Raw genomic sequence first — 26354 nt, forward strand, 5'->3', positions numbered from 1 at the left:
ACCTGGCTAGTCTACTGCCTGGTGTAGTGAGTAGTGGAGCTGGACACCTGGCTAGTCTACTGCCTGGTGTAGTGAGTAGTGGAGCTGGACACCTGGTGGCTAGTCTACTGCCTGGTGTAGTGAGTAGTGGAGCTGGACACCTGGCTAGTCTACTGCCTGGTGTAGTGAGTAGTGGAGCTGAACACCTGGCTAGTCTACTGCCTGGTGTAGTGAGTAGTGGAGCTGGACACCTGGTGGCTAGTCTACTGCCTGGTGTAGTGAGTAGTGGAGCTGAACACCTGGTGGCTAGTCTACTGCCTGGTGTAGTGAGTAGTGGAGCTGGACACCTGGTGGCTAGTCTACTGCCTGGTGTAGTGAGTAGTGGAGCTGAACACCTGGTGGCTAGTCTACTGCCTGGTGTAGTGAGTAGTGGACCTGGACACCTGGTGGCTAGTCTACTGCCTGGTGTAGTGAGTAGTGGAGCTGGACACCTGGCTAGTCTACTGCCTGGTGTAGTGAGTAGTGGAGCTGGACACCTGGCTAGTCTACTGCCTGGTGTAGTGAGTAGTGGAGCTGGACACCTGGCTAGTCTACTGCCTGGTGTAGTGAGTAGTGGAGCTGGACACCTGGCTAGTCTACTGCCTGGTGTAGTGAGTAGTGGAGCTGGACACCTGGCTAGTCTACTGCCTGGTGTAGTGAGTAGTGGAGCTGGACACCTGGCTAGTCTACTGCCTGGTGTAGTGAGTAGTGGAGCTGAACACCTGGCTAGTCTACTGCCTGGTGTAGGGAGTAGTGGAGCTGAACACCTGGCTAGTCTACTGCCTGGTGTAGTGAGTAGTGGAGCTGGACACCTGGTGGCTAGTCTACTGCCTGGTGTAGTGAGTAGTGGAGCTGAACACCTGGTGGCTAGTCTACTGCCTGGTGTAGTGAGTAGTGGAGCTGGACACCTGGTGGCTAGTCTACTGCCTGGTGTAGTGAGTAGTGGAGCTGGACACCTGGTGGCTAGTCTACTGCCTGGTGTAGTGAGTAGTGGAGCTGGACACCTGGTGGCTAGTCTACTGCCTGGTGTAGTGAGTAGTGGAGCTGAACACCTGGTGGCTAGTCTACTGCCTGGTGTAGTGAGTAGTGGACCTGGACACCTGGTGGCTAGTCTACTGCCTGGTGTAGTGAGTAGTGGAGCTGGACACCTGGCTAGTCTACTGCCTGGTGTAGTGAGTAGTGGAGCTGGACACCTGGCTAGTCTACTGCCTGGTGTAGTGAGTAGTGGAGCTGGACACCTGGCTAGTCTACTGCCTGGTGTAGTGAGTAGTGGAGCTGGACACCTGGCTAGTCTACTGCCTGGTGTAGTGAGTAGTGGAGCTGGACACCTGGCTAGTCTACTGCCTGGTGTAGTGAGTAGTGGAGCTGAACACCTGGCTAGTCTACTGCCTGGTGTAGGGAGTAGTGGAGCTGAACACCTGGCTAGTCTACTGCCTGGTGTAGTGAGTAGTGGAGCTGGACACCTGGTGGCTAGTCTACTGCCTGGTGTAGTGAGTAGTGGAGCTGAACACCTGGTGGCTAGTCTACTGCCTGGTGTAGTGAGTAGTGGAGCTGGACACCTGGTGGCTAGTCTACTGCCTGGTGTAGTGAGTAGTGGAGCTGGACACCTGGTGGCTAGTCTACTGCCTGGTGTAGTGAGTAGTGGAGCTGGACACCTGGCTAGTCTACTGCCTGGTGTAGTGAGTAGTGGAGCTGGACACCTGGTGGCTAGTCTACTGCCTGGTGTAGTGAGTAGTGGAGCTGAACACCTGGTGGCTAGTCTACTGCCTGGTGTAGTGAGTAGTGGAGCTGAACACCTGGTGGCTAGTCTACTGCCTGGTGTAGTGAGTAGTGGAGCTGGACACCTGGTGGCTAGTCTACTGCCTGGTGTAGTGAGTAGTGGAGCTGGACACCTGGTGGCTAGTCTACTGCCTGGTGTAGTGAGTAGTGGAGCTGGACACCTGGCTAGTCTACTGCCTGGTGTAGTGAGTAGTGGAGCTGAACACCTGGCTAGTCTACTGCCTGGTGTAGTGAGTAGTGGAGCTGAACACCTGGCTAGTCTACTGCCTGGTGTAGTGAGTAGTGGAGCTGGACACCTGGTGGATAGTCTACTGCCTGGTGTAGTGAGTAGTGGAGCTGAACACCTGGTGGCTAGTCTACTGCCTGGTGTAGTGAGTAGTGGAGCTGGACACCTGGCTAGTCTACTGCCTGGTGTAGTGAGTAGTGGAGCTGGACACCTGGCTAGTCTACTGCCTGGTGTAGTGAGTAGTGGAGCTGAACACCTGGCTAGTCTACTGCCTGGTGTAGTGAGTAGTGGAGCTGAACACCTGGTGGCTAGTCTACTGCCTGGTGTAGTGAGTAGTGGAGCTGGACACCTGGCTAGTCTACTGCCTGGTGTAGTGAGTAGTGGAGCTGGACACCTGGTGGCTAGTCTACTGCCTGGTGTAGTGAGTAGTGGAGCTGGACACCTGGCTAGTCTACTGCCTGGTGTAGTGAGTAGTGGAGCTGGACACCTGGCTAGTCTACTGCCTGGTGTAGTGAGTAGTGGAGCTGGACACCTGGTGGCTAGTCTACTGCCTGGTGTAGTGAGTAGTGGAGCTGGACACCTGGCTAGTCTACTGCCTGGTGTAGTGAGTAGTGGAGCTGAACACCTGGCTAGTCTACTGCCTGGTGTAGTGAGTAGTGGAGCTGGACACCTGGTGGCTAGTCTACTGCCTGGTGTAGTGAGTAGTGGAGCTGAACACCTGGTGGCTAGTCTACTGCCTGGTGTAGTGAGTAGTGGAGCTGGACACCTGGTGGCTAGTCTACTGCCTGGTGTAGTGAGTAGTGGAGCTGAACACCTGGTGGCTAGTCTACTGCCTGGTGTAGTGAGTAGTGGACCTGGACACCTGGTGGCTAGTCTACTGCCTGGTGTAGTGAGTAGTGGAGCTGGACACCTGGCTAGTCTACTGCCTGGTGTAGTGAGTAGTGGAGCTGGACACCTGGCTAGTCTACTGCCTGGTGTAGTGAGTAGTGGAGCTGGACACCTGGCTAGTCTACTGCCTGGTGTAGTGAGTAGTGGAGCTGGACACCTGGCTAGTCTACTGCCTGGTGTAGTGAGTAGTGGAGCTGGACACCTGGCTAGTCTACTGCCTGGTGTAGTGAGTAGTGGAGCTGGACACCTGGCTAGTCTACTGCCTGGTGTAGTGAGTAGTGGAGCTGAACACCTGGCTAGTCTACTGCCTGGTGTAGGGAGTAGTGGAGCTGAACACCTGGCTAGTCTACTGCCTGGTGTAGTGAGTAGTGGAGCTGGACACCTGGTGGCTAGTCTACTGCCTGGTGTAGTGAGTAGTGGAGCTGAACACCTGGTGGCTAGTCTACTGCCTGGTGTAGTGAGTAGTGGAGCTGGACACCTGGTGGCTAGTCTACTGCCTGGTGTAGTGAGTAGTGGAGCTGGACACCTGGTGGCTAGTCTACTGCCTGGTGTAGTGAGTAGTGGAGCTGGACACCTGGGCCCTCATTCATCAACGTGGACTTTGACCTTGACCTACTTCCACACGTAAGCACGGAATTTAGAACTAGCGCACGCACAGGGAAGTCGGCATTCATCACACGTGCGTAAGCAGGCTCTACGCACACCTGTCATGATGAATCCCACCTTGGCCCTGCGCCGCAGCTCGTGCACGCTTTCACGTATTTGCATACCAAAACCGCCCCGACCAACCAAATAAGGTCAGGCCCTCCCCTTCAAATACCATGAGGGAATCCCTGTGCGTGGAATGTTGGAGGATGGCAAAGCGAACGAAAAAGAGAAACTACACAGACACCGAGGTGGAGGTCCTCGTAACGGAGGTGGATAAATAAAAGGCGGATTTGTAAACGGTGATGTCAGATATCAACGGCTCCCTAAGACCATTGCTGCAATTCTGCCTGGACAGCTCAAAATACTAATAAAGACCGTTCGTTGACCACTGTTTGGCGTTGGTTGTGTTGTGTGTCATTATAACCGTGCTGTACAATATGAATGCCTTTATTAGTTGTGTTCGATTGGCTATATGATTTTTAGAGGCATCTATTTTGTTGTCGGCTAATAAAGACCGCGCTGGAATATGACTGCCTTTTCCCGTGTTGTTTGATTAATACCCACGGATTAAAGTTCTCCTCAATTCTATTCCAAATCGCGATGGATCTCCCGTCAATTTTCTACCTGCTGCATGATTTCTAGAGGCATACTACTACAATCTATTTTGATGTCAGTATTGGGTAGCCTATATAAACAATATAATACGAGAGCATATACAAGAACAATGAATCTCACTGCATGTATGATGTATCCTGCCTTTCAATACATGAACTTGAATTCCATCATATAGTCTGTCCACTATCTGCATGGTGTCATTGCAATGCGTTTTCTATTCTTTCTTGTACAGTAAAAAGGGGGAAGAACACTATATTCATATGACTTATTCTGCTTACAGCTTCGAAATTCCACTTGTTTCGTTTAACGTAAAGCCTTTTAAATATAATCAAAACGTTCCCGTGTTTCGGCGGTCTGTGCGCAAAATAATAACGAGTTGAGCTTTATGATTTATGATTAATTGAAAATGGGGGACCCTGATGTAAACAGGACGAAAGTTGGTCTGCATCCCCAATTAACAATTGTATGTACTGAGCTGTACTGTACTGTACCCATTCTGCAATCTGTTAATAAACTTTTCAATCAATCAATCAATCAAGCTACGCGGAGCGCAGTCAGTCAGTAGCCTACACCCCGTATATTCCGATAACGCTATATAAACCATGAATGAATGAATGAATGAATGAATGAGAACTTTATTAACAGATTGCAGAATGGGTACAGTACAGTACAGCTCAATACATACAATTGTTAAGGGGATGCAGACCAGAGAAAGACTTTCGTCTTGTTTACATCAGGGTCCCCCATTTTCAATTCATCGTAACATATATGACATGCTGCATTCATTCTGAGAGAAAGATCTATTATTCCAAATGCTATTTATAGGGTTTTGACCATAATTACACTACTGTTGCTATTTTACAATGAACTATAATGAACTACGGTTCATAGAACATCCAGTGTTATTATGCACAGAAGCTCATTTCCTTGTTGTAATAATATATTCTACCACTGGGCGCGAGGTACGCCAGGTCCGAAATGTGCGTAGATGTAAGCACGAAGTCAAGTTCAAGTTGAAGTTGATGAATCCCACTCTTTGCTTAGAAATGATCGTACGCACGGGTTACGCACAGATCTGTGCGTAGAACACGTTGATGCATGAGGGCCCTGGTGGCTGATTGATTGATTGATTGATTGAAAACTTTATTAACAGATTGCAGAATGGGTACAATACAGTACAGCTCAATACACACAATTGTTAAGGGGATGCAGACCAGAGAAAGACTTTTGTCTTGTTTACATCAGGGTCCCCCATTTTCAATTCATCAGGACATATATGACATACATGACATACAGATAGTCAGTACTGCTACATCTATACATTTATGACATACCAGATTTGCAAATACAGTACTGTTTGTGATACAGAAGGAGTCAGGAAAAGGGAGTATATACATTTGACGTAGAAACTGTACATTGGAGGAGGTTGGGTGGGGGGGGGGGGGTTGGGTACACTGGGATATTGACAACCATACTGGGTAATCTACATTGGAGGTGGTTGGGGGGGGGGGGGCACACTGTATATACAAGCAAAACTGTACATTGAGGGGGGGGGGGAGACACTGTACAAACAAACAAAATTGTACATTGGACTATTGACAAAACCATACTAGGTAAATGACTGTACATTGGAGGGGGTTGGGTTAGGATATTTACAGGGGCCAGTGTTGAATTGCAGTCTCCCGTAGGTGTCCCTTGAGAGAGGTTTTGAAAGTGGGTAGTGATCCACATTCCTTTACAGCTTTGGGTAGGGCGTTCCACATTGATGTGGCATAATTGCGAAACGTGTTTAGTCCCTTATTTGAGCCGAATCTGGGTTTAACATGATTTGTGGAGCTCCCTCTGGTGTTGTGATCGTGGTATTCACTGACCTTTGGGAAGTATTTTGACATGTACATGGGTACCTTGGTCGTGTAGTGTATCTTGTAGACCAGGCCCATTGCAAGTTGCTGTACTCTGTCGTCTACTCTAAGCCATCCTAGGTTGTCAAAGTGGGCAGGGGTGAGGTGGGTTCTAGGAGTAAGGTCAAGCAGTAGTCTGACCAGTTTGTTTTGAGATGTTTGTAATTTTGTTTTTAGCGCCTTTGAGGTGCTTTGGTACCATGAGGTGCAAGCATAGTCGTAGTACCCCTGAATGAGTGCTCCTGCCAGAGTCTTCAGGGTATTCTTGTTTACCAGAGAGGAGATCCGGTACAAGAATCGAGTTCGTTGGTTGACTTTTTTTATTACATTGGATGCCATTTTGTCACAGGAGAGATTAGCCTCTAGGATGGAACCCAGGTAGGTAATTTCATCTTTCCTTGTGACAATATTGTCACCCACTGTAACTGAGAAGCCGTCGGTCTTGCTGAGTTTGTTATTTGAACCGAAGAGAATGGACTCTGTTTTGCCCATGTGTAATGATAGTTTGTTATCAGCGAGCCATATGCAGATTCTGCCTAGTTCCGAGCTGAGGGTTTTTTCAACCTGTAACTTGTTCTTGTCAGAGACCAGCAGGGCTGAGTCGTCCGCAAACAGGAACAAGTTGCAGTCACAAGCTGACGACATGTCATTTGCATAAATTAGGAACAGTAGCGGTCCTAGTATGCTTCCTTGTGGAACACCACAGCTCACTGTGAGGGGGGGGGGGTAGGGTACCGTTTACCTCCACCATCTGTTCCCTCCCCTCAAGGTAGGATTGCATCCAGCTCACTGATAGACTATCAAAACCAATTGCTTTTAGCTTGTCAATCAGAATGGAGTGATTGACCGTGTCAAAGGCCTTTTGTAGGTCCAGCATGACTATGCCGCAGTATTTGCCTGCGTCCACCTCTTGTTTGATGTGGTCATTCAAATAGAGAAGGCATGTGTCAGTGGAGTGGGATGTTCTGAAGCCAGATTGGAATTCGTAGATTAGATTTTTTTCCGCTAGGTACTTTTCGACCTGTTCGTAGACTATTTTTTCCATGACTTTCGAGATGGAGTCTACTGCCTGGTGTAGTGAGTAGTGGAGCTGGACACCTGGCTAGTCTACTGCCTGGTGTAGTGAGTAGTGGAGCTGGACACCTGGTGGCTAGTCTACTGCCTGGTGTAGTGAGTAGTGGAGCTGAACACCTGGTGGCTAGTCTACTGCCTGGTGTAGTGAGTAGTGGAGCTGGACACCTGGCTAGTCTACTGCCTGGTGTAGTGAGTAGTGGAGCTGAACACCTGGTGGCTAGTCTACTGCCTGGTGTAGTGAGTAGTGGAGCTGGACACCTGGTGGCTAGTCTACTGCCTGGTGTAGTGAGTAGTGGAGCTGGACACCTGGTGGCTAGTCTACTGCCTGGTGTAGTGAGTAGTGGAGCTGAACACCTGGCTAGTCTACTGCCTGGTGTAGTGAGTAGTGGAGCTGGACACCTGGTGGCTAGTCTACTGCCTGGTGTAGTGAGTAGTGGAGCTGGACACCTGGTGGCTAGTCTACTGCCTGGTGTAGTGAGTAGTGGAGCTGGACACCTGGCTAGTCTACTGCCTGGTGTAGGGAGTAGTGGAGCTGAACACCTGGCTAGTCTACTGCCTGGTGTAGTGAGTAGTGGAGCTGGACACCTGGTGGCTAGTCTACTGCCTGGTGTAGTGAGTAGTGGAGCTGGACACCTGGTGGCTAGTCTACTGCCTGGTGTAGTGAGTAGTGGAGCTGGACACCTGGCTAGTCTACTGCCTGGTGTAGTGAGTAGTGGAGCTGGACACCTGGCTAGTCTACTGCCTGGTGTAGTGAGTAGTGGAGCTGGACACCTGGCTAGTCTACTGCCTGGTGTAGTGAGTAGTGGAGCTGAACACCTGGCTAGTCTACTGCCTGGTGTAGTGAGTAGTGGAGCTGGACACCTGGCTAGTCTACTGCCTGGTGTAGTGAGTAGTGGAGCTGAACACCTGGCTAGTCTACTGCCTGGTGTAGTGAGTAGTGGAGCTGGACATCTGGTGGCTAGTTTACTGCCTGGTGTAGTGAGTAGTGGAGCTGAACACCTGGCTAGTCTACTGCCTGGTGTAGTGAGTAGTGGAGCTGGACACCTGGCTAGTCTACTGCCTGGTGTAGTGAGTAGTGGAGCTGGACACCTGGCTAGTCTACTGCCTGGTGTAGTGAGTAGTGGAGCTGAACACCTGGCTAGTCTACTGCCTGGTGTAGTGAGTAGTGGAGCTGGACACCTGGCTAGTCTACTGCCTGGTGTAGTGAGTAGTGGACCTGGACACCTGGTGGCTAGTCTACTGCCTGGTGTAGTGAGTAGTGGAGCTGAACACCTGGTGGCTAGTCTACAGCCTGGTGTAGTGAGTAGTGGAGCTGGACACCTGGTGGCTAGTCTACTGCCTGGTGTAGTGAGTAGTGGAGCTGGACACCTGGTGGCTAGTCTACTGCCTGGTGTAGTGAGTAGTGGAGCTGGACACCTGGTGGCTAGTCTACTGCCTGGTGTAGTGAGTAGTGGAGCTGGACACCTGGTGGCTAGTCTACTGCCTGGTGTAGTGAGTAGTGGAGCTGGACACCTGGCTAGTCTACAGCCTGGTGTAGTGAGTAGTGGAGCTGAACACCTGGTGGCTAGTCTACTGCCTGGTGTAGTGAGTAGTGGAGCTGAACACCTGGCTAGTCTACTGCCTGGTGTAGTGAGTAGTGGAGCTGGACACCTGGCTAGTCTACTGCCTGGTGTAGTGAGTAGTGGAGCTGGACACCTGGTGGCTAGTCTACTGCCTGGTGTAGTGAGTAGTGGACCTGGACACCTGGTGGCTAGTCTACTGCCTGGTGTAGTGAGTAGTGGAGCTGGACACCTGGTGGCTAGTCTACTGCCTGGTGTAGTGAGTAGTGGAGCTGGACACCTGGTGGCTAGTCTACTGCCTGGTGTAGTGAGTAGTGGAGCTGAACACCTGGTGGCTAGTCTACTGCCTGGTGTAGTGAGTAGTGGAGCTGGACACCTGGCTAGTCTACTGCCTGGTGTAGTGAGTAGTGGAGCTGAACACCTGGCTAGTCTACTGCCTGGTGTAGTGAGTAGTGGAGCTGAACACCTGGTGGCTAGTCTACAGCCTGGTGTAGTGAGTAGTGGAGCTGGACACCTGGCTAGTCTACTGCCTGGTGTAGTGAGTAGTGGAGCTGGACACCTGGCTAGTCTACTGCCTGGTGTAGTGAGTAGTGGAGCTGGACACCTGGTGGCTAGTCTACTGCCTGGTGTAGTGAGTAGTGGAGCTGGACACCTGGTGGCTAGTCTACTGCCTGGTGTAGTGAGTAGTGGAGCTGAACACCTGGTGGCTAGTCTACTGCCTGGTGTAGTGAGTAGTGGAGCTGGACACCTGGTGGCTAGTCTACTGCCTGGTGTAGTGAGTAGTGGAGCTGGACACCTGGTGGCTAGTCTACTGCCTGGTGTAGTGAGTAGTGGAGCTGGACACCTGGCTAGTCTACTGCCTGGTGTAGTGAGTAGTGGAGCTGAACACCTGGCTAGTCTACTGCCTGGTGTAGTGAGTAGTGGAGCTGAACACCTGGTGGCTAGTCTACAGCCTGGTGTAGTGAGTAGTGGAGCTGGACACCTGGCTAGTCTACTGCCTGGTGTAGTGAGTAGTGGAGCTGAACACCTGGCTAGTCTACTGCCTGGTGTAGTGAGTAGTGGAGCTGGACACCTGGCTAGTCTACTGCCTGGTGTAGTGAGTAGTGGAGCGGAACACCTGGTGGCTAGTCTACTGCCTGGTGTAGTGAGTAGTGGAGCTGGACACCTGGCTAGTCTACTGCCTGGTGTAGTGAGTAGTGGAGCTGGACACCTGGCTAGTCTACTGCCTGGTGTAGTGAGTAGTGGAGCGGAACACCTGGTGGCTAGTCTACTGCCTGGTGTAGTGAGTAGTGGAGCTGGACACCTGGCTAGTCTACTGCCTGGTGTAGTGAGTAGTGGAGCTGAACACCTGGCTAGTCTACTGCCTGGTGTAGTGAGTAGTGGAGCGGAACACCTGGTGGCTAGTCTACTGCCTGGTGTAGTGAGTAGTGGAGCTGGACACCTGGTGGCTAGTCTACTGCCTGGTGTAGTGAGTAGTGGAGCTGAACACCTGGCTAGTCTACTGCCTGGTGTAGTGAGTAGTGGAGCTGAACACCTGGCTAGTCTACTGCCTGGTGTAGTGAGTAGTGGAGCTGGACACCTGGTGGCTAGTCTACTGCCTGGTGTAGTGAGTAGTGGAGCTGGACACATGGTGGCTAGTCTACTGCCTGGTGTAGTGAGTAGTGGAGCTGAACACCTGGTGGCTTGTCTAGTGCCTGGTGTAGTGAGTAGTGGAGCTGGACACCTGGTGGCTAGTCTACTGCCTGGTGTAGTGAGTAGTGGAGCTGGACACATGGTGGCTAGTCTACTGCCTGGTGTAGTGAGTAGTGGAGCTGAACACCTGGCTAGTCTACTGCCTGGTGTAGTGAGTAGTGGAGCTGGACACATGGTGGCTAGTCTACTGCCTGGTGTAGTGAGTAGTGGAGCTGAACACCTGGTGGCTAGTCTACTGCCTGGTGTAGTGAGTAGTGGAGCTGGACACCTGGTGGCTAGTCTACTGCCTGGTGTAGTGAGTAGTGGAGCTGGACACCTGGTGCCTAGTCTACTGCCTGGTGTAGTGAGTAGTGGAGCTGGACACCTGGCTAGTCTACTGCCTGGTGTAGTGAGTAGTGGAGCTGAACACCTGGCTAGTCTACTGCCTGGTGTAGTGAGTAGTGGAGCTGAACACCTGGCTAGTCTACTGCCTGGTGTAGTGAGTAGTGGAGCTGGACACCTGGTGGATAGTCTACTGCCTGGTGTAGTGAGTAGTGGAGCTGAACACCTGGTGGCTAGTCTACTGCCTGGTGTAGTGAGTAGTGGAGCTGGACACCTGGCTAGTCTACTGCCTGGTGTAGTGAGTAGTGGAGCTGGACACCTGGCTAGTCTACTGCCTGGTGTAGTGAGTAGTGGAGCTGAACACCTGGCTAGTCTACTGCCTGGTGTAGTGAGTAGTGGAGCTGAACACCTGGTGGCTAGTCTACTGCCTGGTGTAGTGAGTAGTGGAGCTGGACACCTGGCTAGTCTACTGCCTGGTGTAGTGAGTAGTGGAGCTGGACACCTGGTGGCTAGTCTACTGCCTGGTGTAGTGAGTAGTGGAGCTGGACACCTGGCTAGTCTACTGCCTGGTGTAGTGAGTAGTGGAGCTGAACACCTGGCTAGTCTACTGCCTGGTGTAGTGAGTAGTGGAGCTGGACACCTGGTGGCTAGTCTACTGCCTGGTGTAGTGAGTAGTGGAGCTGAACACCTGGTGGCTAGTCTACTGCCTGGTGTAGTGAGTAGTGGAGCTGGACACCTGGTGGCTAGTCTACTGCCTGGTGTAGTGAGTAGTGGAGCTGAACACCTGGTGGCTAGTCTACTGCCTGGTGTAGTGAGTAGTGGACCTGGACACCTGGTGGCTAGTCTACTGCCTGGTGTAGTGAGTAGTGGAGCTGGACACCTGGCTAGTCTACTGTCTGGTGTAGTGAGTAGTGGAGCTGGACACCTGGCTAGTCTACTGCCTGGTGTAGTGAGTAGTGGAGCTGGACACCTGGCTAGTCTACTGCCTGGTGTAGTGAGTAGTGGAGCTGGACACCTGGCTAGTCTACTGCCTGGTGTAGTGAGTAGTGGAGCTGGACACCTGGCTAGTCTACTGCCTGGTGTAGTGAGTAGTGGAGCTGAACACCTGGCTAGTCTACTGCCTGGTGTAGGGAGTAGTGGAGCTGAACACCTGGCTAGTCTACTGCCTGGTGTAGTGAGTAGTGGAGCTGGACACCTGGTGGCTAGTCTACTGCCTGGTGTAGTGAGTAGTGGAGCTGAACACCTGGTGGCTAGTCTACTGCCTGGTGTATTGAGTAGTGGAGCTGGACACCTGGTGGCTAGTCTACTGCCTGGTGTAGTGAGTAGTGGAGCTGGACACCTGGTGGCTAGTCTACTGCCTGGTGTAGTGAGTAGTGGAGCTGGACACCTGGTGGCTGATTGATTGATTGATTGAAAACTTTATTAACAGATTGCAGAATGGGTACAATACAGTACAGCTCAATACACACAATTGTTAAGGGGATGCAGACCAGAGAAAGACTTTTGTCTTGTTTACATCAGGGTCCCCCATTTTCAATTCATCAGGACATATATGACATACATGACATACAGATAGTCAGTACTGCTACATCTATACATTTATGACATACCAGATTTGCAAATACAGTACTGTTTGTGATACAGAAGGAGTCAGGAAAAGGGAGTATATACATTTGACGTAGAAACTGTACATTGGAGGAGGTTGGGTGGGGGGGGGGGTTGGGTACACTGGGATATTGACAACCATACTGGGTAATCTACATTGGAGGTGGTTGGGGGGGGGGGGGGGCACACTGTATATACAAGCAAAACTGTACATTGAGGGGGGGGGGGAGACACTGTACAAACAAACAAAATTGTACATTGGACTATTGACAAAACCATACTAGGTAAATGACTGTACATTGGAGGGGGTTGGGTTAGGATATTTACAGGGGCCAGTGTTGAATTGCAGTCTCCCGTAGGTGTCCCTTGAGAGAGGTTTTGAAAGTGGGTAGTGATCCACATTCCTTTACAGCTTTGGGTAGGGCGTTCCACATTGATGTGGCATAATTGCGAAACGTGTTTAGTCCCTTATTTGAGCCGAATCTGGGTTTAACATGATTTGTGGAGCTCCCTCTGGTGTTGTGATCGTGGTATTCACTGACCTTTGGGAAGTATTTTGACATGTACATGGGTACCTTGGTCGTGTAGTGTATCTTGTAGACCAGGCCCATTGCAAGTTGCTGTACTCTGTCGTCTACTCTAAGCCATCCTAGGTTGTCAAAGTGGGCAGGGGTGAGGTGGGTTCTAGGAGTAAGGTCAAGCAGTAGTCTGACCAGTTTGTTTTGAGATGTTTGTAATTTTGTTTTTAGCGCCTTTGAGGTGCTTTGGTACCATGAGGTGCAAGCATAGTCGTAGTACCCCTGAATGAGTGCTCCTGCCAGAGTCTTCAGGGTATTCTTGTTTACCAGAGAGGAGATCCGGTACAAGAATCGAGTTCGTTGGTTGACTTTTTTTATTACATTGGATGCCATTTTGTCACAGGAGAGATTAGCCTCTAGGATGGAACCCAGGTAGGTAATTTCATCTTTCCTTGTGACAATATTGTCACCCACTGTAACTGAGAAGCCGTCGGTCTTGCTGAGTTTGTTATTTGAACCGAAGAGAATGGACTCTGTTTTGCCCATGTGTAATGATAGTTTGTTATCAGCGAGCCATATGCAGATTCTGCCTAGTTCCGAGCTGAGGGTTTTTTCAACCTGTAACTTGTTCTTGTCAGAGACCAGCAGGGCTGAGTCGTCCGCAAACAGGAACAAGTTGCAGTCACAAGCTGACGACATGTCATTTGCATAAATTAGGAACAGTAGCGGTCCTAGTATGCTTCCTTGTGGAACACCACAGCTCACTGTGAGGGGGGGGGGTAGGGTACCGTTTACCTCCACCATCTGTTCCCTCCCCTCAAGGTAGGATTGCATCCAGCTCACTGATAGACTATCAAAACCAATTGCTTTTAGCTTGTCAATCAGAATGGAGTGATTGACCGTGTCAAAGGCCTTTTGTAGGTCCAGCATGACCATGCCGCAGTATTTGCCTGCGTCCACCTCTTGTTTGATGTGGTCATTCAAATAGAGAAGGCATGTGTCAGTGGAGTGGGATGTTCTGAAGCCAGATTGGAATTCGTAGATTAGATTTTTTTCCGCTAGGTACTTTTCGACCTGTTCGTAGACTATTTTTTCCATGACTTTCGAGATGGAGTCTGCTGCCTGGTGTAGTGAGTAGTGGAGCTGGACACCTGGCTAGTCTACTGCCTGGTGTAGTGAGTAGTGGAGCTGGACACCTGGTGGCTAGTCTACTGCCTGGTGTAGTGAGTAGTGGAGCTGAACACCTGGTGGCTAGTCTACTGCCTGGTGTAGTGAGTAGTGGAGCTGGACACCTGGCTAGTCTACTGCCTGGTGTAGTGAGTAGTGGAGCTGAACACCTGGTGGCTAGTCTACTGCCTGGTGTAGTGAGTAGTGGAGCTGGACACCTGGTGGCTAGTCTACTGCCTGGTGTAGTGAGTAGTGGAGCTGGACACCTGGTGGCTAGTCTACTGCCTGGTGTAGTGAGTAGTGGAGCTGAACACCTGGCTAGTCTACTGCCTGGTGTAGTGAGTAGTGGAGCTGGACACCTGGTGGCTAGTCTACTGCCTGGTGTAGTGAGTAGTGGAGCTGGACACCTGGTGGCTAGTCTACTGCCTGGTGTAGTGAGTAGTGGAGCTGGACACCTGGCTAGTCTACTGCCTGGTGTAGGGAGTAGTGGAGCTGAACACCTGGCTAGTCTACTGCCTGGTGTAGTGAGTAGTGGAGCTGGACACCTGGTGGCTAGTCTACTGCCTGGTGTAGTGAGTAGTGGAGCTGGACACCTGGTGGCTAGTCTACTGCCTGGTGTAGTGAGTAGTGGAGCTGAACACCTGGCTAGTCTACTGCCTGGTGTAGTGAGTAGTGGAGCTGGACACCTGGCTAGTCTACTGCCTGGTGTAGTGAGTAGTGGAGCTGGACACCTGGCTAGTCTACTGCCTGGTGTAGTGAGTAGTGGAGCTGGACACCTGGCTAGTCTACTGCCTGGTGTAGTGAGTAGTGGAGCTGGACACCTGGCTAGTCTACTGCCTGGTGTAGTGAGTAGTGGAGCTGAACACCTGGCTAGTCTACTGCCTGGTGTAGTGAGTAGTGGAGCTGGACACCTGGCTAGTCTACTGCCTGGTGTAGTGAGTAGTGGAGCTGAACACCTGGCTAGTCTACTGCCTGGTGTAGTGAGTAGTGGAGCTGGACATCTGGTGGCTAGTCTACTGCCTGGTGTAGTGAGTAGTGGAGCTGAACACCTGGCTAGTCTACTGCCTGGTGTAGTGAGTAGTGGAGCTGGACACCTGGCTAGTCTACTGCCTGGTGTAGTGAGTAGTGGAGCTGGACACCTGGCTAGTCTACTGCCTGGTGTAGTGAGTAGTGGAGCTGAACACCTGGCTAGTCTACTGCCTGGTGTAGTGAGTAGTGGAGCTGGACACCTGGCTAGTCTACTGCCTGGTGTAGTGAGTAGTGGACCTGGAAACCTGGTGGCTAGTCTACTGCCTGGTGTAGTGAGTAGTGGAGCTGAACACCTGGTGGCTAGTCTACAGCCTGGTGTAGTGAGTAGTGGAGCTGGACACCTGGTGGCTAGTCTACTGCCTGGTGTAGTGAGTAGTGGAGCTGGACACCTGGTGGCTAGTCTACTGCCTGGTGTAGTGAGTAGTGGAGCTGGACACCTGGTGGCTAGTCTACTGCCTGGTGTAGTGAGTAGTGGAGCTGGACACCTGGTGGCTAGTCTACTGCCTGGTGTAGTGAGTAGTGGAGCTGAACACCTGGTGGCTAGTCTACTGCCTGGTGTAGTGAGTAGTGGAGCTGGACACCTGGTGGCTAGTCTACTGCCTGGTGTAGTGAGTAGTGGAGCTGGACACCTGGTGGCTAGTCTACTGCCTGGTGTAGTGAGTAGTGGAGCTGGACACCTGGCTAGTCTACAGCCTGGTGTAGTGAGTAGTGGAGCTGAACACCTGGTGGCTAGTCTACTGCCTGGTGTAGTGAGTAGTGGAGCTGAACACCTGGCTAGTCTACTGCCTGGTGTAGTGAGTAGTGGAGCTGGACACCTGGTGGCTAGTCTACTGCCTGGTGTAGTGAGTAGTGGAGCTGGACACCTGGTGGCTAGTCTACTGCCTGGTGTAGTGAGTAGTGGAGCTGGACACCTGGTGGCTAGTCTACTGCCTGGTGTAGTGAGTAGTGGAGCTGGACACCTGGTGGCTAGTCTACTGCCTGGTGTAGTGAGTAGTGGAGCTGAACACCTGGTGGCTAGTCTACTGCCTGGTGTAGTGAGTAGTGGAGCTGAACACCTGGCTAGTCTACTGCCTGGTGTAGTGAGTAGTGGAGCTGGACACCTGGCTAGTCTACTGCCTGGTGTAGTGAGTAGTGGAGCTGAACACCTGGTGGCTAGTCTACTGCCTGGTGTAGTGAGTAGTGGAGCTGGACACCTGGTGGCTAGTCTACTGCCTGGTGTAGTGAGTAGTGGAGCTGGACACCTGGCTAGTCTACTGCCTGGTGTAGTGAGTAGTGGAGCTGAACACCTGGCTAGTCTACTGCCTGGTGTAGTGAGTAGTGGAGCTGGACACCTGGCTAGTCTACTGCCTGGTGTAGTGAGTAGTGGAGCTGAACACCTGGTGGCTAGTCTACAGCCTGGTGTAGTGAGTAGTGGAGCTGGACACCTGGCTAGTCTACTGCCTGGTGTAGTGAGTAGTGGAGCTGGACACCTGGCTAGTCTACTGCCTGGTGTAGTGAGTAGTGGAGCTGGACACCTGGTGGCTAGTCTACTGCCTGGTGTAGTGAGTAGTGGAGCTGGACACCTGGTGGCTAGTCTACTGCCTGGTGTAGTGAGTAGTGGAGCTGAACACCTGGCTAGTCTACTGCCTGGTGTAGTGAGTAGTGGAGCGGAACACCTGGTGGCTAGTCTACTGCCTGGTGTAGTGAGTAGTGGAGCTGAACACCTGGCTAGTCTACTGCCTGGTGTAGTGAGTAGTGGAGCGGAAAACCTGGTGGCTAGTCTACTGCCTGGTGTAGTGAGTAGTGGAGCTGGACACCTGGTGGCTAGTCTACAGCCTGGTGTAGTGAGTAGTGGAGCTGGACACCTGGCTAGTCTACTGCCTGGTGTAGTGAGTAGTGGAGCTGAACACCTGGTGGCTAGTCTACTGCCTGGTGTAGTGAGTAGTGGAGCTGGACACCTGGTGGCTAGTCTACTGCCTGGTGTAGTGAGTAGTGGAGCTGAACACCTGGTGGCTAGTCTACTGCCTGGTGTAGTGAGTAGTGGAGCTGAACACCTGGTGGCTAGTCTACTGCCTGGTGTAGTGAGTAGTGGAGCTGGACACCTGGCTAGTCTACTGCCTGGTGTAGTGAGTAGTGGAGCTGAACACCTGGCTAGTCTACTGCCTGGTGTAGTGAGTAGTGGAGCTGGACACCTGGTGGCTAGTCTACAGCCTGGTGTAGTGAGTAGTGGACCTGGACACCTGGTGGCTAGTCTACTGCCTGGTGTAGTGAGTAGTGGAGCTGGACACCTGGCTAGTCTACTGCCTGGTGTAGTGAGTAGTGGAGCTGAACACCTGGTGGCTAGTCTACTGCCTGGTGTAGTGAGTAGTGGAGCTGGACACCTGGCTAGTCTACTGCCTGGTGTAGTGAGTAGTGGAGCTGGACACCTGGCTAGTCTACTGCCTGGTGTAGTGAGTAGTGGACCTGGACACCTGGCTAGTCTACTCACTACTCCTCTCTAATGCTCCCCCCTCTCCTCCCCTCTCTCTCCTCCCTCGCCCTCCCCTCCTCCTCTCTCTCCTACCCTCCTCCCACCTGTCTCCTTCTCCCCTCCTCCCCCCTCTCTCCCTCCTCTCCTCCTCTTCACCCCTGGCCTAGCCATCACTCATCTCTTTATCTTCTCTGCTCATCTCTCACTCTGTCACTGTCCTCTTTGTGCCCATTCCCCTCTCTCTCTCTCTCTCTCTCTCTCTCTCTCTCTCTCTCTCTCTCTCTCTCTCTCTCTCTCTCTCTCTCTCTCTCTCTCTCTCTCTCTCTCTCTCTCTCTCTTTTTCTTTTTTTTTTCTAGACCTCATGCATATTACTAACAGTTTTTTCTTTTCCGTCTAGATAAGATACCGTTCACACGTATCCCAAGATCATATTTCCTTTTTATGTACTTTCTTGATCAGCCAGAGGGCTTATTGAAGGCAGCGACACCTGATCCTCCAGCCCGGGTCTCCTCTGACAGCTCGCCAGCTTTTAGATAACGCTTCAAAGTCAGTCTGAAAGAAACAGGCCATCCCCTCTGCATTGGTTACAGACAGGGGCTTTCCTAGCTTATATTATGCCACCCTGGGCGAACCCCCCCCTACGGAAACACAGAAACATCTCACCCTTAAACTGTAACGCTTGGGTTCTCTGGCCCGCCTGAGAACCACCCATCATTCTGACACCTGTCACTGGGCTTCTCTGTCACTTGTCTCCCTGTCACTTGTCACTTATTGTTTGGGTCTCCTGATTGGTTGTCACGTTGGTGCGCTTGGTATGGCAGGAATGTGGTCGTACTTAAACCCCTGTCTCTCTACTTCCAGTTGTTGGATCTTCTCATTCTCCTGCAGAGTACACGGCGGTACTGCAGACACTGGACGTTGCTGTCATTATTGTTATCATTATTATCTTCTCTCCTAGACGCCCTGCGTCAGTGTACTATCTGTTGCTATTACTCTAGGTGTACCGTTCTACTAATAAAGAGAAGCACCGTTAACGAGTAAACAACCTTCTCTGTCTCTACTTATTACTCCACAACTGGAACCTACCTGTCTCCGTCGTAACATTAAACTATCGCATAATTAACGCTTGGACAAAAACTGTATCAAACAAATACTTTTATTACATTTCTTTTGCGGAATTCTAATATTAAGCATTTTAAAACAACAGACTGTATCTGTTCAGGAAAGAAATATAAATAATAATAATTATTATATATATATATATATCTTTCGCCTCCTCATGCCGCCCTCAACAAGATGCCACCCTGGGCGGTTGCCCATGTTGCCCATGGCTAAGTCCACCACTGGTTACACACACACACACACACACACACACACACACACACACACACACACACACACACACACACACACACACACACACACACACACACACACACACACATACACACACACACACACACACGCACGCACACACACACACACACACACACACACACACACACACACACACACACACACACACACAGTAATGGCCTCTTTTGGTTCATGCACCACAGCTATAGAGTTACACGTGTCCCCTTGTATATCTTCAACTCTGCCGTGTTGAAATCCAACACGAGGGTTCCCTTGAATAACCCCTTCGCTCTCCGTCTCTCCTTCAGACATCAATGAGTGTGCGTCCTCCCCCTGTCTGAACGGCGGGACATGTACGGATGAAGTGAACCAGTTCTCTTGTACCTGTGCCAAAGGCTGGGCTGGAGCCACCTGTCAGAGTCCTGTGCCAACATGTAGGTATCTTACAGCGGTGCGCTAAGTAACTGAGCGGCTCAGCTTTGCTCAGAGCGGAAAAACGCACTTAGCGGGGTCTGCTCACTCTGAGCCGCTCGGAGTGTTGCTGAGCACTTTCTAACTAAGCTCGGTATACGGAAGAAATGGATCCTACACGGACGCTCTTACATCTGTCAAAATGCAGACAGGTCATTAAAGGCCAACTTGCAGGTTAAACCCTACTCTTCAATTATGGGTAGTTTACATCATTGGTATATTTTCATTATTTATTTTTTTCCATTTGACGCCAGAAATTCCACTCAGAAAGAAATAATTTCAGTCTATGTTCATTTTCCCGGCTGTGATATGAAGCAAGCAAAACTATTTATCTGAAATGCTTTTTAGGTATGTGTCCAGCAGAACCCTTAGATCCTCTGACACTGGTCTCCTAACTGTTCCACAGACAGGCTAGAACAACAAGGCCTGGGCCCTGTTTCTTGTACGTGGTTCAACTAAGTCGATCAAGATGTCATTATCCAGCTTCAGTTAACCCGATGTTTGAAGCCGGGATTTTCCTGTTCCACGAAGGTGGATTCAGTCTCGTTAACTCAAGCCAGACTTGCGACTCAGGCTAAATGCGCGCGGCCGCTTTAGGTGAAAAGCCAGCACGTATCGATGGCAGAGATCCTGATTCTCTAACGGCATTGATTGATTAATTGATTTAAGACTTTATTGACAGATTGCAATACGGCTCAATCGCCTCGCCGACAAGTTAAATGCGTTATCTATAGGCTAATTTTAAGTCCCTCATTACCTCAATCAATCAGATTATATTTCTTTAAACTTGCCTGCTGGATTGAATAATCAAATGAGATCTTGCTAGCGAAAATAATTAGTTAACTGTTATACAGAATTACGATACGGCTCTCTTACCCATTGATTGATGTATAGTCAATCTTTAACTTATCTCCAATGTGGTCTAACGGGTTGTTCTTTTGACTTTCACACAGACGACCGGGGTTCGAGACCCTAGTCGTCTCCTTCTTTTTGCAATATAGGAATAATTCAATTTGGTGCACGTTGAGAGCTATATAAAGAATGACATCCTCAATGCATGTAGATTTATAATATTTTAACTTAAAACCAGGCTACTTTGGCGTATAATCATTAATATTATATTCAAAAAAATCATATTGGAAACACCGGGTTTTGAACCCCGGTCACTGGGTTGGCAGGCTTGAGCACTACCGCTGCACCACTGTGCCAGATGGGATAAATTCATTGTTTATACATTAATGAACGAGAGACCCGTGTTTAGAATATCCTTTGTTTTGAATGAAGTTTATCTCTTTATCCTCATTCATTAATGTGACGTCAACGGCTCATTCAATTTCTCAAATCCGTCAAACAGCGCATCTCATCAGACATCTTAATCCCAGTTACAATTAAAATAACCACATAATGTGTACATCGCACGAGCGAGCGCCACCGTCGCCACGGTATATATAACGTGCATTATTTAGGACAAAGTGAATTTAGTATCAGCATTTTGGGTCTATTTTACATTTCAAAAGCCCCCTCTGGAAGAATGGAGCACAAAAACGTAATTCAGAATGGTATAATGCAGATCGTAGACTGTGGGAATAGTTTCAGGAAACGGGCTGTCACTTCTTTGCGGGGGCGTGGCGATGGTTCAAGCTAACTTGAACTTAAACTCTGCTTTCGACCAGGCTCAAACTTTTGGATCTGTTGTCATGGTGATTTGGAAAATCCACGTACAGGGAACCGGAAAGTCCGGCTAACTCAGTTATCCAGTTAAAGTTATCCGGCTAACTCAGTTATCCAGGTACAAGAAACAGGGCCCTGGAGAAGTATCTTTTTATCTATTATGGTACTATAGCCTTTGGAACAGCATGCCAGAGGATCTACGTGTTTATGAATCTGTGGAATTTCTTTTAATAAATCTTAAAACAGACCTTTTTAGCATTGCTTTTACCTAGGTTTTTTGCATTGCTTTTTAAATTATTTAAATTATTAACATTTGTATTATTCTTTGCAATTATTTTCTGTGAAGCACATTGAGTTGCATTTACTGTATGAAATGTGATTGATTGATTGATTGATTGATTGATTGATTGATTGATTGATTGATATACAACTGGGAAGCAGCAAGGGAATCTCATTCGTTCCCACTGCTATTAATGTAATAAAGAGTCTGTTGAGTAAATTAGAAAGAAAGACAGAAAGATAAAAAGGAAATATTGATAATAATCTTAATCTAATAATCTTAGATTAGATTTCTGGAGGAACTCATCCCTCTCTCGTCCGTCTCCTCCTCCCAGTCTTTGTCACCATGACGAACACCTCGGCCACCTCTTCCTCCCCAGTCATCGCCGCCACCACGCTGCCGGCCACCACCACGGGGCCATCCGTCCGTCCGTCACGCTGTACGCAGGTCCAGGGCACCACCCACTGCACTTGTGAGCCCGGCTACACCATCTCTGGCAGGGACAGCAGCACCTGCACCGGTAGGAAACCACAACTCATAACCCACAAACACATCACACTGTGAGGTGAAACATAGGCACAAACACATCACACTGTGAGGTGAAACATAGGCACAAACACATCACACTGTGAGGTGAAACATAGGCCCAGGTAATTCTGATGAGATTCTGACGATGAGATTATCTTCTACTTGCACGCACGCAGACAAATCCATCCATGCCCTTGCCCCCCCCCCCCCCCCCCCCCCTAGTACCTATCTGACATCCTCCACCCCTACACCGCCTCCCGTGATCCTCAGACACAGATCTGCTCTCCATCCTCCACACCTGCCTACAAACCTTTGGGGACAGAGCCTTCAGCATGGCCCCCCATCCTCTGAAACTCTCTCCCGGCTGAGATCCTCTCTGCCACATCGTTGGACTCCTTCAAGACAAGCCTGAACACCTTCTCCCTGTCCTTTATTGTTTTTTTTACTATTTATTTAGTTTGCTTATGCTTATGTGTCTTTTTTGCAATGTAAAGCATCCTTTGGTTTTTGAAAGGCACTATATAAATCCAAGTTATCATTATTATTATTATTATTATTATTATTATTATTATTATTATTATTATTATTATTATTATTATTATTATTATTATTATTATTATTATTATTATTATTATTATTATTATTATTATTGATAAATGCTTTGCCACCATTATGAGATAATTTATTTGAAATTATTGTGTGTGTTTCAGATATTGATGAGTGTGAGTTGTTCCATGACGGACAAGCTGGTAAGCTGTGTTTACATTCCTGTGTCAACACCCCTGGAGGCTACCGCTGTACCTGTCCTTCAGGATACAACGTGACCCGCGACGGACGCAGCTGTAAAGGTCAGAGGTCACTGCATTGTCTTTTTCTTCCTTTTCTTTTTTTGATTTCAACATTTCAAACATCTACATTTAACAGTAGGCTACACTAGATCTCCCACAAGGCAGCTTCACTCCTCCCACGGGGGAAAAGACAGAACGCTGTGAAGTTGTATAGTAGAGACTTTCTACAGCTTAGTTCTTCAGAGTAAACAACCCCCTCTACCAGGGATGAGCTTGAATCCAAATATTCTCTCATATCTCGGCTGCTCCATGACTAACAAGTTCTTACTATATACTAATACATGGCAGTTTGGTTTGTTAGAACAGACTGTAATCTTATGCTTATGGCAGATCAATCAGCGTGGATTGTCTGTAAACTTTAATACATGGCAGTTTGGTTTGTTAGAACAGACTGTAATCTTCACTTGAACCAGGTTAACTGTGTCCTGGCTGTTAGTAGAACCAGGTTAACTGTGTCCTGGCTGTAGCATTGTAGAACCAGGTTAACTGTGTCCTGGCTGTAGTAGAACCAGGTTAACTGTGTCCTGGCTGTTGTAGAACCAGGTTAACTGTGTCCTGGCTGTAGTAGAACCAGGTTAACTGTGTCCTGGCTGTTAGTAGCGGTTAGTAGAACCAGGTTAACTGTGTCCTGGCTGTAGTAGAACAAGGTTAACTGTGTCCTGGCTGTTAGTAGAACCAGGTTAACTGTGTCCTGGCTGTAGCATTGTAGAACCAGGTTAACTGTGTCCTGGCTGTAGTAGCTTATGGCAGATCAATCAGCATGGATTGTCTGTAAACTTTCACTTGCTTATGGCAGATCAATCAGCATGGATTGTCTGTAAACTTTATGCATTGTTGTCACTTGCCATATCTTGCTATGCTCGCTCATGCCTGTATTTTTTATGTCCGTTCTATTTTATAATTTTTATTTTATTTTATTTTATTTTTATTTTACTATTTTTAAACTGAATCATTTTAAACTATTTTTACTATTTGTGTTACTGAAAACTGTAAGCGGAGAGCCTATTGGGATGCTAGATCCTAATGTGAAACACTGTGATTCTACCTGTCTATCTTTTTATGCTCGCTTATGCCTGTATTTTTTACTGTTGTGAAGCACTTTGAACTGCAACCTCTGTATGAAAAGTGCTATACAAATAAAGTTATTATTATTATTATTACTATACTTTATAGTTTATACGTATAGCACATGCATGAGTCTGGTCTCTTTTGAAAGGTAACATTCTGAGGTGTCTTACACAATAAAGAAAAATTACTTTCAGTGCTAATGGAATAGAGTAACAGAGGTTTGAACACACTGAAGTAAAAGTTTTGTTTACTCACATTTCTTTTTACTGGTTGCCAGATGCCTGTTTTTAAGTTCCAGCTGAGAGGTAGGAGCTGGAAAACATAATGGTTCCATAGCCTGAAGTCTTATTTAGTACAGGTCCAAAGTTTATAAAAATCCCACGGAAAATCTATGTTTTTGTAATGTGTGTATTATGATTATCCAAAATGGCCGTCCACTGCCATTCATTTCGATGCTCTAGTCAAAACAATGGACTTCTTTGTCTTCTTGTGTCACCTTCTCCTACTGTCAGCGCTCGTCTGGGATCGCTTTCGGAGCAGACGCTCCTTGGCTACAACGGTGGTCAATCATTTTCGCCATCAGCGGTGACTGGTCAGTTCAGGACGGCTCACAACCGGAAGTGGTCACTCGCCCGAATGACTTGTCAAATGACACTCGCCGGATGTTTCGTCTTGTAACTCTAGAATGGAATCATGCAATAGGTTGAGTGTGGTGACGATCGAAAGGCCGCAAATTCAACTTTCCAACAATATATTGGATGATCGTCGAAAACGCAGCCCGTAGCCGACAGACGAGAGCAAAGTTCCCTGCCGGCGGGCCGTCCAATGCTTAAGAGGTTAATGCTTGATGTCTGGTGTCTGGTTCCTGGTGCCTCATGCTTAAATAAAATCATGTCTTAAATCAATCTCATGAGTTATGTATGTCAAATTATTTGTCAAATTGGTGCCTGATGCCTAGTGCCTGGTGCTTGGTTCTTGGTGCCTGGTTATTGGTGCCTGGTTCCTGATGCCCGATGCCTGGTGCCTGATGCTTGGTCTCTGATGCCTGGTGCTTGGTTCTTGGTGCCTGATGCCTGGTGTCTGGTGCCTGATGCCTGATGCTTGGTCTCTGATGCCTGGTTCCTGGTGCTTAATGCGTGATGCCTGGTGCCTGATGCCTGGTGTCTGATGCCTTGGTTTTGATGCCTGGTTCCTGGTGCTTGGTGCCTGGTTCCTGATCCCTGGTGCCTGATGCCTGGTGTCTGATGCCTTGGATTTGATGCCTGGTTCCTGGTGCTTGGTGCCTGGTTCCTGATCCCTGGTGCCTGATGCCTGGTGTCTGATGCCTGGTGCCTGGGCCCTTATTTATCAACGTTGCATACACACAGATATGTGCGTAACCCGTGCGTACAATCATTTCTAAGCAAAGTGTGTGACTTATCAATTTGAACGTGTGCTTGACTTTGTGCGTATATTTACGCTCAGCTCAGGGCATGCTTACCTGGCGCCCGGCGGTAGAATATGGATACTGCAGACGTACGGCATATGCTTTCATCAGTTTCATGCATTAGTTTCAACGTGGAAATAAGCTTTTGTTCATTAGTTTGACTGACGTGTTCTGTATGACCCCCGTAATTCATTATAGTTCATTGTAAAATAGCAACAGTAGTGTAATTATGGTCAAAACCCTATAAATAGCATTTGGAATAATAGGTCTTTCCTTCTGAATGAATGCAGCATGGTTTATATATAGCGTTATCGGAATATACAGGGTGCACTGACTGCGCTCCGCGTAACTCAACTCGTTATTATTTTGCGCATAGGTTGCAGAAATACGGGAACGTTTTGATTATATTTAAAAGGCTTTGCCATTGTTAAACTAAATAAGTGGAATTTCGAAGCTGTAAGCAGAATACAAGTCATGAACACGCACAATATAGTGTTCTTCCCCCTTCCTACTGTATAAGAAAGAATAAAAAACGCATTGCAACGAGAACAGAGGTTATTTGTTGAGTTTATGTGTATTACAAAACCCTTGCAATAAATGTGTCTTAAATGAATGAAAAGCATACATGCTCTGGATATACAGGTAGCATATATCGTGTGGGTGATATGACTTGTATTCTGCTTACATAACTTCGAAATTCCACTTATTTAGTTTTACAATGTCAAAGCCTTTTAAATATAAATCAAAACGTTCCCGTATTTCTGCAATCTATGCGCAAAATAATAACGAGTTGAGTTCTAACAAAGAACGTATTACATGCTGGGTAGGCTGATAGAGTAAACTGTAAATAAAATAGCCTATAACATTATAAAGGATATGGGCTATAGCAGGGGTTCCCAACCTTTATTCCCCAGAGCCCCACGATTCCTGGGAGACATATAGGAATATGATATGATATATTATATATGCGCAAGTTACGTAAGGGATAATGTATAGCTACGAGGTCATTGTCGCAAAATAATTGACCGACACAGAGTTTAGAATACCGAGGCGCCTCGCCGAGGTGTTCTAAACGTAGTGAAGGTCAATTATTTTGCGACAATGACCGAGTATAGGCTATACATTATCCCGCTTATTACATGGCTAACTTACTAACAATATACCTAATTCATTTTACACCATCGACAAGACGAGATCAAATGCAGACGCAGTTGTT

General features: G+C 48.5%; 1 protein-coding gene across 1 annotated transcript in view; it reads left to right on the top strand.

Annotated features, from left to right (window-relative positions):
* LOC311222820 (fibulin-7) overlaps nucleotides 1–26354 on the top strand; it is a 49883-nt gene that overhangs the window by 12988 nt on the left and 10541 nt on the right. The window contains exons 4-6 of the mRNA XM_084307450.1: nucleotides 19155–19280; nucleotides 21603–21788; nucleotides 22507–22644. Of these exons, the coding sequence (XP_084163576.1) occupies nucleotides 19155–19280; nucleotides 21603–21788; nucleotides 22507–22644 (450 nt within the window). The remainder of the gene's footprint in view (nucleotides 1–19154; nucleotides 19281–21602; nucleotides 21789–22506; nucleotides 22645–26354) is intronic.

Source organism: Notolepis coatsorum (genome assembly GCF_963971535.1).
Source record: "Notolepis coatsorum genome assembly, chromosome: 2".
Lineage (NCBI taxonomy): Eukaryota > Metazoa > Chordata > Actinopteri > Aulopiformes > Paralepididae > Notolepis > Notolepis coatsorum.